Source organism: Vanacampus margaritifer, chromosome 1 (assembly GCF_051991255.1).
Source record: "Vanacampus margaritifer isolate UIUO_Vmar chromosome 1, RoL_Vmar_1.0, whole genome shotgun sequence".
Classification (NCBI taxonomy): Eukaryota; Metazoa; Chordata; class Actinopteri; order Syngnathiformes; family Syngnathidae; genus Vanacampus; species Vanacampus margaritifer.
The window spans coordinates 19,209,398-19,221,399 of record NC_135432.1 but is presented as its reverse complement, the minus strand read 5'-3'; the positions used below and the strand labels follow the sequence as shown (position 1 = coordinate 19,221,399).

Below are 12,002 nucleotides of genomic sequence, written 5' to 3'. Positions count from 1 at the left end.
CCTCTTGGTCATCGGGAGTTGAAAATAGGTGTCCTTCAAATGGACAGTAAAGTATCCTTCATATTCATATACAGTAGGCCCCATTAGATGTGTAATTGCGGCAATATCTCTCACTCTACCATTTGAGCCGAAGGTTTTGGCAGTATTCGCACAAAAAAAAGTTGGGGGGGGGGGGGGGGGGCGTTTAATAACCCAAGTTGGGTCAAAAAGGGACCAACTCCAGTTTTTGGGTAATATACTGAATTTAACCCCCAACGTTGGGTCATATGAATGAACCATAAACCACAACATTTTAAAAACAGTTTGGTCAAAAATAACCCAATTTGGGTAAAAAATGCACCGATCCACTACTTGGGTCAATTAGACCCAACTTCAACAACAACCCCCCCAAATTTTTTTTTTTTGGGGGTGGGTTCAAACTAACCCAGAAAGTTTGGGCAAGCAATGAGTGGATCTGTCCATTTTCTACACAAATTGGGTTATTCTTTTACCCAGCTTATTTTAGAGTACCATTTTTGGGGGGTTGTTTTATAGACAATAATTTTAGAAAATATTTTATTTTGTGGGTTTTTCATTTTGTCCCAATTTTTTGGGTTAAAGAAATAGCCCATAAAGTTGTGTTAGACCACTGTTGACTTTTTTTTTTTTTTACTCAACTGTTTTTAGAGTGTAGGTACACAAGTAAATGTAATAAAGAACCCACAAAACGCCCCCCACCCCTCCCCCTCCTCCTAAAAAAAAAGAGGTTATTCTGTGGATTTTTCATTTTCATTTTTCCAAAAGGTTGGGTCAAAATGAATAACCCAAAAATTTGTGCTGGCCCCTTTTTGACAGAACTTATTTATTTATTTATTTATTTATTTTTACCTTTACTGTTTTTAGAGTGAAGGTACATGAATAGATCAAATAACCCACGAAACAACCCAACAACAAAAACTGGGTTGGTTTGTGGATTATTCATTTTGACCCAACTATAATGAACAAAACAACCCAATTTTGGGGGGTACTTTTGTGGGTTATCCATTTTTTTGTTTCAAGTGAATAACACAAAAAATTGTGTCTGTGGTTTTTGACCCAACAGTTTTTTAGTGTTGCTTCAGTGTTCCTGCTTGTGACTCACAACGTTTATTTATTGGAGTAATGAGCAGAAAAAAAGAAAAATAATTTCAACATTTCCCAAAAACCATGCTAAGGGTATATATAGTAAGGTACGTGTCCTCTGATTTACTGTTTGAGTGCATCAACATGACTGCTGTGGGAAAAGGTCATTAAAACTACAAAGCTAGTGGTGATCTTTTCCATTAATAATTCAAGACACAATGTAGCAGCCTTTTTTTTTAACAAAAAAAAACAGGAAATAATTTTTAGAAGACAATGATGAAAAGACTGAAATGAATATTTTACGAGAAAGTCTATTTTGCATCTCCTCTCCTGTAGCTATACTGCGAAAGAGTAGAGGAGAAGGAAGAGAAAAGTCCCTGAATGTTGTCCAGCGGGCTCACTGAAGCTAATTTCAGTGGATGAAAGTGGATTCTTCCCTGCTGCATTTGAAGCTCATATTCAAGTCAAGTCACCTCTTTGAAGTGTTCCCTATTAAAATACCTTTAAATAAGCAAACATAGTGTTTAACTTGCAGCACAGGCTGAATATTTGGAGAGATGTAAGGCAATATATATTTTTTCCAGGTTCATACTGTGCCTCCCTTTAAAGGCCAGGGCTTGAGTCTTGTTTCTTTTTCTTCCCTTTCTTTATTTCCCCCCATCTAAGAAAGCTAGCGCACTGAAAGGCAACCCGCAAGGTTTCCGGTTCACTTCATCTCTGTTGGTCGTTGTTGTTTTAATGTTTCTTGGATGGCTTGTGACTCCCCTTTTAGAGTTCAACAAAGTCATCTGAATCTGAAATCTGAATCTGAAAATAAGCGACAACAAGAGTGACACTTAAGCTCGGCATTCTGGGAGTTCAACGCAAGACTCACCGAGGGCTCCATTACTGACCCGGCGAAGTGTTAACTTTTCATCCACTTTGTCTTGCTATATTGTTGTGTGATTTCTCTCATTGCCATTGTGCTGCAGGCTGTTAATGGGATCCCCGAGTCTGGTGACACCCCTCAAGTCCACTTTGCCTGTTTGCTCTTTGTTCTCTGCTTTCCTTTTGTTGGCCGATCAGCCTCCCATCGGGTCGCCGGACAAGATTCATGGCATTTGTGGGCCAAATGAAAGGAGGATTACGGGACGGCTTGTGAACAGCCCATTGCAGGAGTGCATTCTCCTACACGCCCCCTCTCGCCGCAAGCTCAGCGGCTCCCATTTATAAATATTTGTTTTCGAAAAGACATCCCAGATAAGTCCAAATCAAGACAACAGTGAAAGACTGTCTACAAGTGGCTCAGCCAAATGCTGATCACTGTTGATTTGTACTCCATTCACTTATTGCCCACAGTTGTTTTGCACTTAATGTCCCAAAATATCTCATTATAACAAAAGTGTCAAAAAACCGAATGCATATTCATCACATGCCAATAGCGCTATTGCAAAGTAACTGATGATATGTTTTTCCAATCATATCATTGGCTTCACACGTAGATTTTCCACAGTTGTATTGATAATGTATCATTGTGAGATAAGTGAAAAGTGACATTTTGTCCCACTCAAACTGCCAAATCGTGTCCCTTCAATCACACATGAGTTCAAAGTATCTGAATGACTCATATCTAATTTTATAAGTGGGCAGGCACTAAAAAAATACCCTGCCAATAAAGTTTTCTATGTACTGTATGAGCCTATGTATGATCTGCGTGGATTTTCAGTTTATTTGATGTGTGGCACTGACCTAAGGGCATTTTTTTCTAAACATGATCCCAATGTTTAAGATTCTCTTTAGTTGGCCTTGCAACGTCAAAATCCTACATACTTGCATCTATCTGGCTTTTGCTGCGTGGCTTCAATGTGCTTTAGTAGCAGTGCTCGGAAAATGAGAGGTTGGTCTGCACAGATTGGAGGTGTGGATGTGACAAAACACAAACCAACACATTATGTTCAGGTAGGCCTCAGGCCATGAAGGCAGCCCTCCTCCAGCATGGATAGATATACTCAACTACTGTATATCATTCATTCAACTTAAATACCAATGAAGTCAATCAAACATTGCAACCAAAAATGACACCTTTTCAAATACAAGTAAATAATGTAACATTACACTCGCATCAGAATAAATAACATTAATTGCATAATAAAAAACAAATATTGTATTTCGTCACTGATAACTTATTACGAAATTAATGAAATTGGAAGTGTCTCTGAGTGTATAGCAAATTGTTGGTTGGATGAATAACATCAATGTAAAGCCAATTCCTTGACTTTGCCATGTAACAAACATGCTGAAATGAAAGACAGGACTTAAAAATGAGACTTTTACATGGAATTATGTCCAAAATGATGAGGTGTAATTAACGTGATTATGAAATTCCTTTCAAATTGTTTGTCAGGTAATTGCAAGTCTAACATGAAACTAATTTGAGCTGTTCTGTTGAAAAATCCAAATACACTTCAGAACAGTGAAATCAAAAACAAACCAAAAAATGGCATCGAACGCATGTATGTGTGTTTATTTAAACGTCCCTATTTCTTTGGTGTGAGACAGCAAGGGGGGTGCGAGGGGAGGTTAATCCTAGTTCAATACACTGACGCACAACCCAGGATGGAGCCTGTGACGATTGTGTTATCTCCAGCCAACATTTGGGTTCCCCCACAATTCCAATCCAGAAGAATAGCTGCGAGAGAGTGCATACGGAGTGGAGGAAGCGCAGATGCCCGGGGAAACGTGCTATCAATAGCTACAATACAGCGGCCGCGAGACTGTCACTGTCGACGGCCACCACATTTGTGTCTGCTCAAGTAGTCGTGCTCTCCGGTCCGACACTCACTGACACAATACACACAACACGAGGCACACCTGTATAAACCTGATGGCATCCGATACAACAATGTTGCCTTCCAGACCGCCCAGCAATTAGTGATATCCACAATATAGAAATATCCTACTGAAATAAACCCAAAGAATGCATTTATAGCATTTACGGCACTGATTTTGTTTTTTTACACAAAAAATACACATTTGGCACAATTGTCAGTTATATTAGATAAGAGCAAGAGCAATGGATGGTGCCAACATTTTGTACGAGCAGTGTGCCGATACATCTGCTTTGTATGTGTTTACTTCCCAAAGTGTTAAATGTTTGAACGGCAAGCCAAACTCTGAGTCAGGGGATTGAATGACTTGCAATGAGTGAGAAGGAAAACCGCACCTAAGAATATCATTTAATACACAATGATACACCCATTGGGGAATATAACATCTAAAAAGTCATATAAACCAGTGGTCCCCAACCACCGGGCCGTGGGTCATTTGGTACCGAAAGAAAAAAAATTGCATTATTTAAATTTTTATTTTTTCGAAAATGATGTTTTATTTTGAAAAGTGGCCGGATTCTGTCTGTTACATCCGTCTCACTTGACAACTCTGTTGTTGGTGCGACGTTAGGACACCGTTAATAAAGTTGCACATGATTACACAGTAGATTTACGTTCATTATTATTATAGAGAAAATACCACAGTTTTATTCTTGTCATTTTATTTTGTCTTTATCAGCTAAACCTTTAGATTGGGCCGTGAAAATATTGTCAGACATTAAACCTGTCCGTGGTACAGAAAAGGTTGGGGACCACTGATATAAACATCTAATAAAATGGCTGCCAAAGCATCAAATAGCCAGCATATAAAGAAAATATAATTTTATCCAAACAAACTTATCATTTTAAAATATACATCAATTATACCCAAAGATGTACCTTACAAAATGAATCTACAGCCATTGATTGATCATGAAGGTGTAAAAAGCAGGGTTGAAGAGTACTGACATCTTCAGTAAAAACGAAAGTGACATGAAATCATTCCTGTTTCCATTCTTCTTCTTTAGCCAAATGTCCACCTTGTCAAAATAATAAAAATATGCCATCATCTAGTGGTCAATGGTGGAATTACACCCGGAATGAAAAGGAGACAGAACAAAATAGAACAACAATGGGGTAGATGCCACGGACTTCCGACTTCCGGGTTTTACACATCAGCGCCGTTTTCGGCCACTGCTGGTCAATTCTTGATTTTACTCTCTTCCAAGTGTAAATATTACTCTGAAACTGAGTCTATTTGGTCCCACACTAAGAGTCAAATTTACTCGTCAGAATTTACTGTGTACCATGCATGTTTTTGGAATGCAGGAAGAAGCTGGACCGCAGAAAACAAGCAAACACCACACAGCCAAGATTTGAAGGGTGCACGGGAAAAGGACAATTAGGCAATTACTCTGGGCTGTTGTTTGATTCGTGTGTTGTTGTTGTTGTTGTTTTTTACAATACTTCTTTCAAAAGCTTTTGATGCTAACATCATGCGTAATGTATACTGTTTAGTTCAAATGATGAACTCAACTGCATACTGGTAAATTTCACAAGGAGGCCCAACATATAAGCCTCCTGTTAAGTGTGTTTCTCAGCAATAATTGCCAAGGGCATGTTTAATTATCAGAAAGTGTCATAAATGAAAAGATCTGTATACACGTTGTTTATAACCTCATTACAAACTCAATCAATATTTAATACATTAGCTCCTACAGTCCAATGAGGGTAATTTAGGCTACTTGTCTTTTATTCAAAATTGCATTTAAAATGGGTCAGTCTGAGCAAATGCTGTTGAAAGAAGAAATATGTGAGAAGTGGAAGATGAAACTCAGGAAGAAATAAGCAGTGACTCCAAAGCTGTCCAGCATCACATGTTGCATGAGCATCTCGTTTTTATGGTAATAAGCATTTTTGTAAATTTGTGTGATAAGTTTCAAATGAACTGTTTCATTGTTTTTAACACATGAATAGTAGTTCACGTAATTAAAATGTCAAATTATATATGGTAATTGTACGACCGTTTAGAATATGACATTATTTTTGGCCGATTTGATATCTATATGAAGATTAGAATATTCATATTATTTTCTAGTTTCGAAAATGTGTGAAATCTGAAGCAAATGAAAGCCAACATTTGGGGTTCATTTATTTTTTGGGGGCTGATTGATAGGCGAGACTTATTTAACGTGCATGTTTATCACAGAATCATAATTTTGAGTCAACAGCATGCTGCCATTAAAATGCATTCTCCTCCCACGGGAACAAACCAGCGCAATAAATGGAATTAATATTTGAAAACGCAATCCAAAGCACACGGAAGGAAACCTTAAAACCCTCATGAATTTTTCGCCGCAGGCTTGGCACCATGAAGTGAGCTGCCCAAAAAGATGAAAGTGAAAAGAAATAAAAGCTCAATTTAATCTGCTTTGGAGCCCTGCAAGGGAGCACATGTGCCTGGAAGTGTAAGAGTGAGGGCTGATAGGGGATAAATATATTTCTTACTATGCCTTTGAGCTATTACATCCCTCTCCAACACAGATGCCTATTCAGCAGACAACAGTTTCATTAGCAGCTGTAGTCCTACAAATCTTCCAATGATGAGAAGATGACGGAGACACACACGGAGCTCATCTTTTAAACATCTTTTGTGACACTTGAAATGAGGATTGGAGATTATTCGGAGCAGCGCAGCTCATTTCATTTATTTTGACTCAGCCTATCCCTATAATTCAACGTAATGTGAACTATAGGTTTATATCAATAAAATCCAAAGGTTGTATCTATCGTGTGTAGGCCTACTCTGATGCGAATAAAAATGTAAAAAAAAAAAAATCCGCTATATTTCCCTCCATTCGTTAAAATGTAGTTTGTTTTCATGATTGTTGTAACGTTACGTTCCAAATGATTTGAAGCCAAAGTCCACAAAGTCCCATAAAGAGCCCGTGTCTAATTGATATCGACAGGCACGTCAGTCGTCTTCCCAGTAAGCGTGGAAGCTGCTCCCCGTGGGCCTGACACTTCATCAATAACACATGAGAAATAATGAGGGCTCCTCTGGGGAAAGCCGGCGACAAAACGAGCCCCACTTGAGCCCAATTTGTTGGGAAATCCCCGTGGCCTACCTTTGTCTCTTAAGATGCCATCGATGCTGTGCTTGGTTTTCTTGTCCTCCTCTTCGTCCTTTTTGAAGCAATCCTCGTCGTCGTCGTCGTCGTCATCGTCCTTTCTTCCGAAACGAGCTCGCAGGATTCGACTGATGGAACTCACTGACAAGAAAAGCACATCCACATCATACATTATCGGACTATGTGAATGACAATTGTCATGTTATATTATTAGGCAAGGAAAGACAAACTAATTTCACGTGCTTCACATACAGTCAAAAGCACAGCACTTGAAAAAAAAAGCATTTACAACAGAACAGCTGAATATTCGCAAAGCAAAGAGAACAGAAGTGTCTTAAAATTACTCAAATGATGGACAACATTTAAATGCGTTAGATTCACAGACATTTAATAGCATGCAAATGAAAAAAATACAATTAGAAGACAAAAGGTATATGAGGGGGAAGCATATTTGTAGTTGCGCTATAGTCGTTGCAGTTGTAATTTATAAAATCAAATAAAATCAAATAAAATCAAATAAAATCAAATAAAATCAAATAAAATCGAATAAAATCAAATAAAATAGAATAAAATAGAATATTTATTGTCATTATACAACGAAAAAAAATATTGGAGAAAAAAGTGCAAAAATGTGCACATTTATTAATTTAATCTTATTTAATTGCTGATTATAATCTCTTAAAATGTTTTTGTAGGAGCTATTCTTTATATTATTATTATTATGTGCATAAATATGAGCGTGTGTGTGTGTGTGTGTGTGTGTGTGTGTCTGGGTGTACGTGCGCGCGCGCACGCTTATGTGCGGCAAAACGTTCTCAAATGGTCATTTAAAAAAAAAAAGAAGAAGAAGAAGCGACAATGCACGAGTAAAACATATGTTATTTACTGATATTATTGTTTGTCGACCAAACAACCTAAGCGTTTTCTATAGATGAAGGTTTTAGGTAGGAATGACAGTAATCCAAATCAGGACGCACGAATGTTGTTTTGGAAGGCGAAAGATATGAAGAGAAGCGGAAGCATCTTACCAGCGAGTGTCTCACCTGAAGGGACGCTGCTCCTGTCGCACACGCCGTCCTTGAGCAGTTTATCTCGGATCTCCCAGCTGAATATTCCCGGGCTGTCGCTCTTGTAATGCTCGATCCTCTTCTCCACGTCGGGCGTTGCGACTTGCTGCAGTGGGTCCCACATGCAGGACAGACACAAAACACGGTCGGTCCCAACTTCAAAATATGTACCATCACGATGCAAAAATTCCCATTGTTCAAGCACAAATTGCAGGTTAACAAAGCCCAACCCACACCCGCGGTTCACTTCACTCTAAACGTCTATGAATTATATTTTCGATATGTTCACAAATGTAGCCGATATTTATCGCCTTCCTTGTACATTTCTTGACTGCATTCAAACCTCTCACAAAAACGCTCACATTCTCAGCAATTCAATGAATTCCGCATTCACGAATCATTTCTAAAACCGCCCTTCTTTTCTTTGTAATTGTTTGCACTTGTCGGAAGTCTCACCCTGGGCTTGCTGCCTCCGATGGCCCCGGGCCGGATGGAGCCGGTCTCCTGGTAGCGGCACAGGATCTTGGACACGCACCCGTGAGAGACCCGGAGCTGGCGTGAGATGACGCACGGTCGGATGCCGTGGTGGGCCATTTCCACGATCTTATGGCGGATGTGGTTGGGCAGGGGCCGGCCGTTGATGAAGACGCCCCCCAGCTGATTGACCCGACCCTGACCTAAAGGTGTGGACACTGCATGTGGCCCGCGGACACGGAGGGAGGAAAGCCTTGGTTTTAATTCAAATGCAAGTTCATTGTTATTATTATTATTTTATGATTTGACTTTATTTTTTCATTGCTTGATGGCCTACCGCAGGCCTAAAACTCACATTATTGAACAATAGTTTCAATACATGACCGTTATTTATAACAGCAATTTTCTTCGGCTTTCGTTTTCGTTTCGTTTCGTTATAACCCTTTGACAACCAATACAAAAAAAATCTATTGCATATAAATTGTAATCAATATAGGGCTATTAAAAAATAGGAGCCTCTATTAAATGGTTGACAACAAAGAGTAGAAACAAATAGGTAGACAAGTCACAAGAAATACACAACAAGGTTTGTAGATATTCGATTATCTATTTTGTGATTGTTATTTTAGTAAAAAATTTCAATGCATGGAAATAATGCAGAAAATATTCATCTAACATTTCTTCTTTTAATCTGTGTGCGGTGCAAAAGCACACACCTTTATTTCAGTTTCACAATAGTAAAACGTGTTATAAATGTTAAATCGATTTCTTTGTAATAGTGTACAATTATTGTGAGGTATAGGATATTTAAAACTGATGATTTGCTTTCTTCATCTGCTCACTGATTGGTTGGTTGTCAAAGGGGTTAAAATTGGTTTCAAATCAACTACTCACGTGACGCTTTTAATAATAATATTCATTTATTTTTTATCATTTAATATTATCAATATTTACTATCGTGGTTGTAATTATCTGTTTGCAAAATAAGCTCATGATTGTTCTGCACCATGCACGACGAAAAATAATAAGAATAAAAATCATCATAATAATGTGTTCATTTAACATATATGCATTAATATTAAGACAAGATATGACTTTAAAAAATTAATAATAACAATTTTTTTTTTTAAAAAATGACACTAGACAATGTTCTATTTTGGCAGAATTCATCACCCCTATATAGCGATGTAAAAGTGGGTACCTTCAAGAGGGAAGCCGGTCCTTGGGTAGTTCTGTCCCGAGGCCGGGGGCATCATCCGCCGCACGGTTCCCGGTAACGTCGTCATTGTCGGCTACTCGCTTAATATACAAGGAAAGCGTACAATCAACGGATATGAGAACCAACTTGGACCCCCCCCTCCCGAACAAAAGGTGGCAGCCACTTTGAGAGGTCCAGTGTGTTGAAGAAAGCAGAATGCATGCGGCGGCATTCAAGGGCGTGGAAAGTTGCCTGGTGCAGTTGCGTGCAGGGCCCACGTCATGTGTCAGAACCGGTGTCAAAGCAGCACGACTTTGGGACTCTGGCGGAAATGTGCGAGGTGGGGGCAGGTCGGGACCAGTGATAGGTTCCTCACAGCCTCTTGATTTTCAACACAAGCTCCAACAAGTTTCAGCAACCAATGGGATGGAAGAGGTCTCTCTCTCTCTCTCTCTCTCTCTCTCTCTCTCTCTCTCTCTCTCTCTCTCTCTCTCTCTCTCTCTCTCTCTCTCTCTCTCTCTCTCTCTCTCTCTCTCTCTCACACACTCGGTTTGTACGTAAGTCGGGACACGTCGCTGTCTATCACGGTTATCGCACATACAGTATTGATAGGCCTATAGCTGTTAAAAAGCAATACATTCATCAAAAGGAACATGCTTATTCGCAATATTGAAACAGCCAAACACCGTTAAACAAACTTCACATTTGGTAATACGGTATATACATTTCAAATAAAATAAAAAACAAAAATAGCATGGTCATCTTAGCTATATCCCTGAGGACGGCCTTTCCTCTTCCTGACTGTGCTGAATGCAGCAGTGATGCAAATTAGTATTCATTTTAGATTAAATTTAGATTAAGTTCACAACTTGGACATATTGACTCCATTTTTCCCTTTAAAATGTTTTTTAAAGGCAGTACTGAATTGGATTTAGGCTTTTTAGTGAAGTTTCCGGGGCAGCTAGCAATTGACTAAAATTCAGCTCTAGCTACAGTGTATAGTCCTGCACCAACTCCAACTATGCATGTTTTAGCGGAAGAATCCATTCCTTTTTGTCAACTCAGCCAGTTTTTATGACTGCAAGTCGATGTGAAAGCTGAGGCTGACAGAGTTGACAATATCGCCTTTAACCTCTAAATGTGAAAATACAATATAATCTGTTGAAATTATAAGGGTTGAAATGTTATTTCAGGGCCATATTACCACAAAAAATTAAAATTGCATTGTTAAACTTAGACTACACTACACTTCTGACTCCGTAGAATCATTTAGTTCATCATATGTATTGCGTCTGTCATCTGTTAAAAAAATATTAGCTTTTATTAAGTGATGCCGATTTTGAGTTTTTTTTTTTGTCAACACCTTTAGTTTTGCCAAAACTGTCACTTGTCAGGTGTATGTTTTCTTTTTTAAATAAAACTATTCTTGTTCATACAAATTATTATTTTTTTATCTACTCTCATTTATGAGAAAGAAACAATAAATAGTTTTTTAAAGAAAATATTTTTTCTCATGTGTAAATTAAAAAAAATATGAAAATATGAAATTATCCCATATATATCCGACTTTGGATTTTTCTTAGACCTCTGCAGACAGACGTCTTTATACGTTGATGTCCCCTATAGCACAGCATATGCACCCTTAAACATCTGCATTCATCTCTTTGCAATCACATGACTCCAATTATTTTACATCGAGGGGTGTAAGGGACCTGTGGACTCCTCCCCATCATAAGAATCACGATTCTCATTTAGTGCGATTCAGAATCGATTTTAAATGTCCCCAAATCCATTTTATTTAAATTATTTTATACTGTCTCGCCTTTGCCTGTGTGTGCCTTTATTTGGAGCGCTGTTCATGTTGAACCCGGTTTGGCCACTGAGGGGCAGTGTGGTTCCACGCGGTCTAATACACTGTTAAGTTGTAGCCACCTTAGAGAGTAGAAGGAAAAAGTCACGATCAAGTTATTCCAATAAAAGTAGTTTTTTTGCAGCGTGGAGCCGTTCTTTTGAGTGATAAAAGTAATTAGCATTAGCGAGTCAGACTGGAGTAGATCATTACAATTCCTTGCACATCTATAGATTGAAGCAAAAATCATTGGCAATCAAATCATTTTGAATCAAAAATCCAAAAATCCAAAAATCCAAAATTGATTCTGAATCGAATCGCAGACCCAAAAATCGG

The 12,002-nt window shown here is 38.5% G+C and overlaps 1 protein-coding gene across 2 annotated transcripts in view; it reads right to left on the bottom strand.

Moving 5' to 3' along the window:
- The window catches only part of LOC144060824 (paired box protein Pax-7-like), a 31,757-nt gene extending 21,628 nt beyond the window's left edge, over nt 1-10,129 (bottom strand). The window contains exons 1-4 of one of the 2 annotated variants that reach the window (XM_077580691.1): nt 9,821-10,129; nt 8,602-8,837; nt 8,107-8,251; nt 7,076-7,219 (exon numbers count right to left, since the gene is read on the bottom strand). In XM_077580691.1, the coding sequence (XP_077436817.1) occupies nt 7,076-7,219; nt 8,107-8,251; nt 8,602-8,837; nt 9,821-9,905 (610 nt within the window). In that variant the 5' untranslated portion in view covers nt 9,906-10,129. The remainder of the gene's footprint in view (nt 1-7,075; nt 7,220-8,106; nt 8,252-8,601; nt 8,838-9,820) is intronic. The other variant, XM_077580699.1, reaches the window with a different exon arrangement.
- Nucleotides 10,130-12,002: the final 1,873 nt, after the last annotated feature.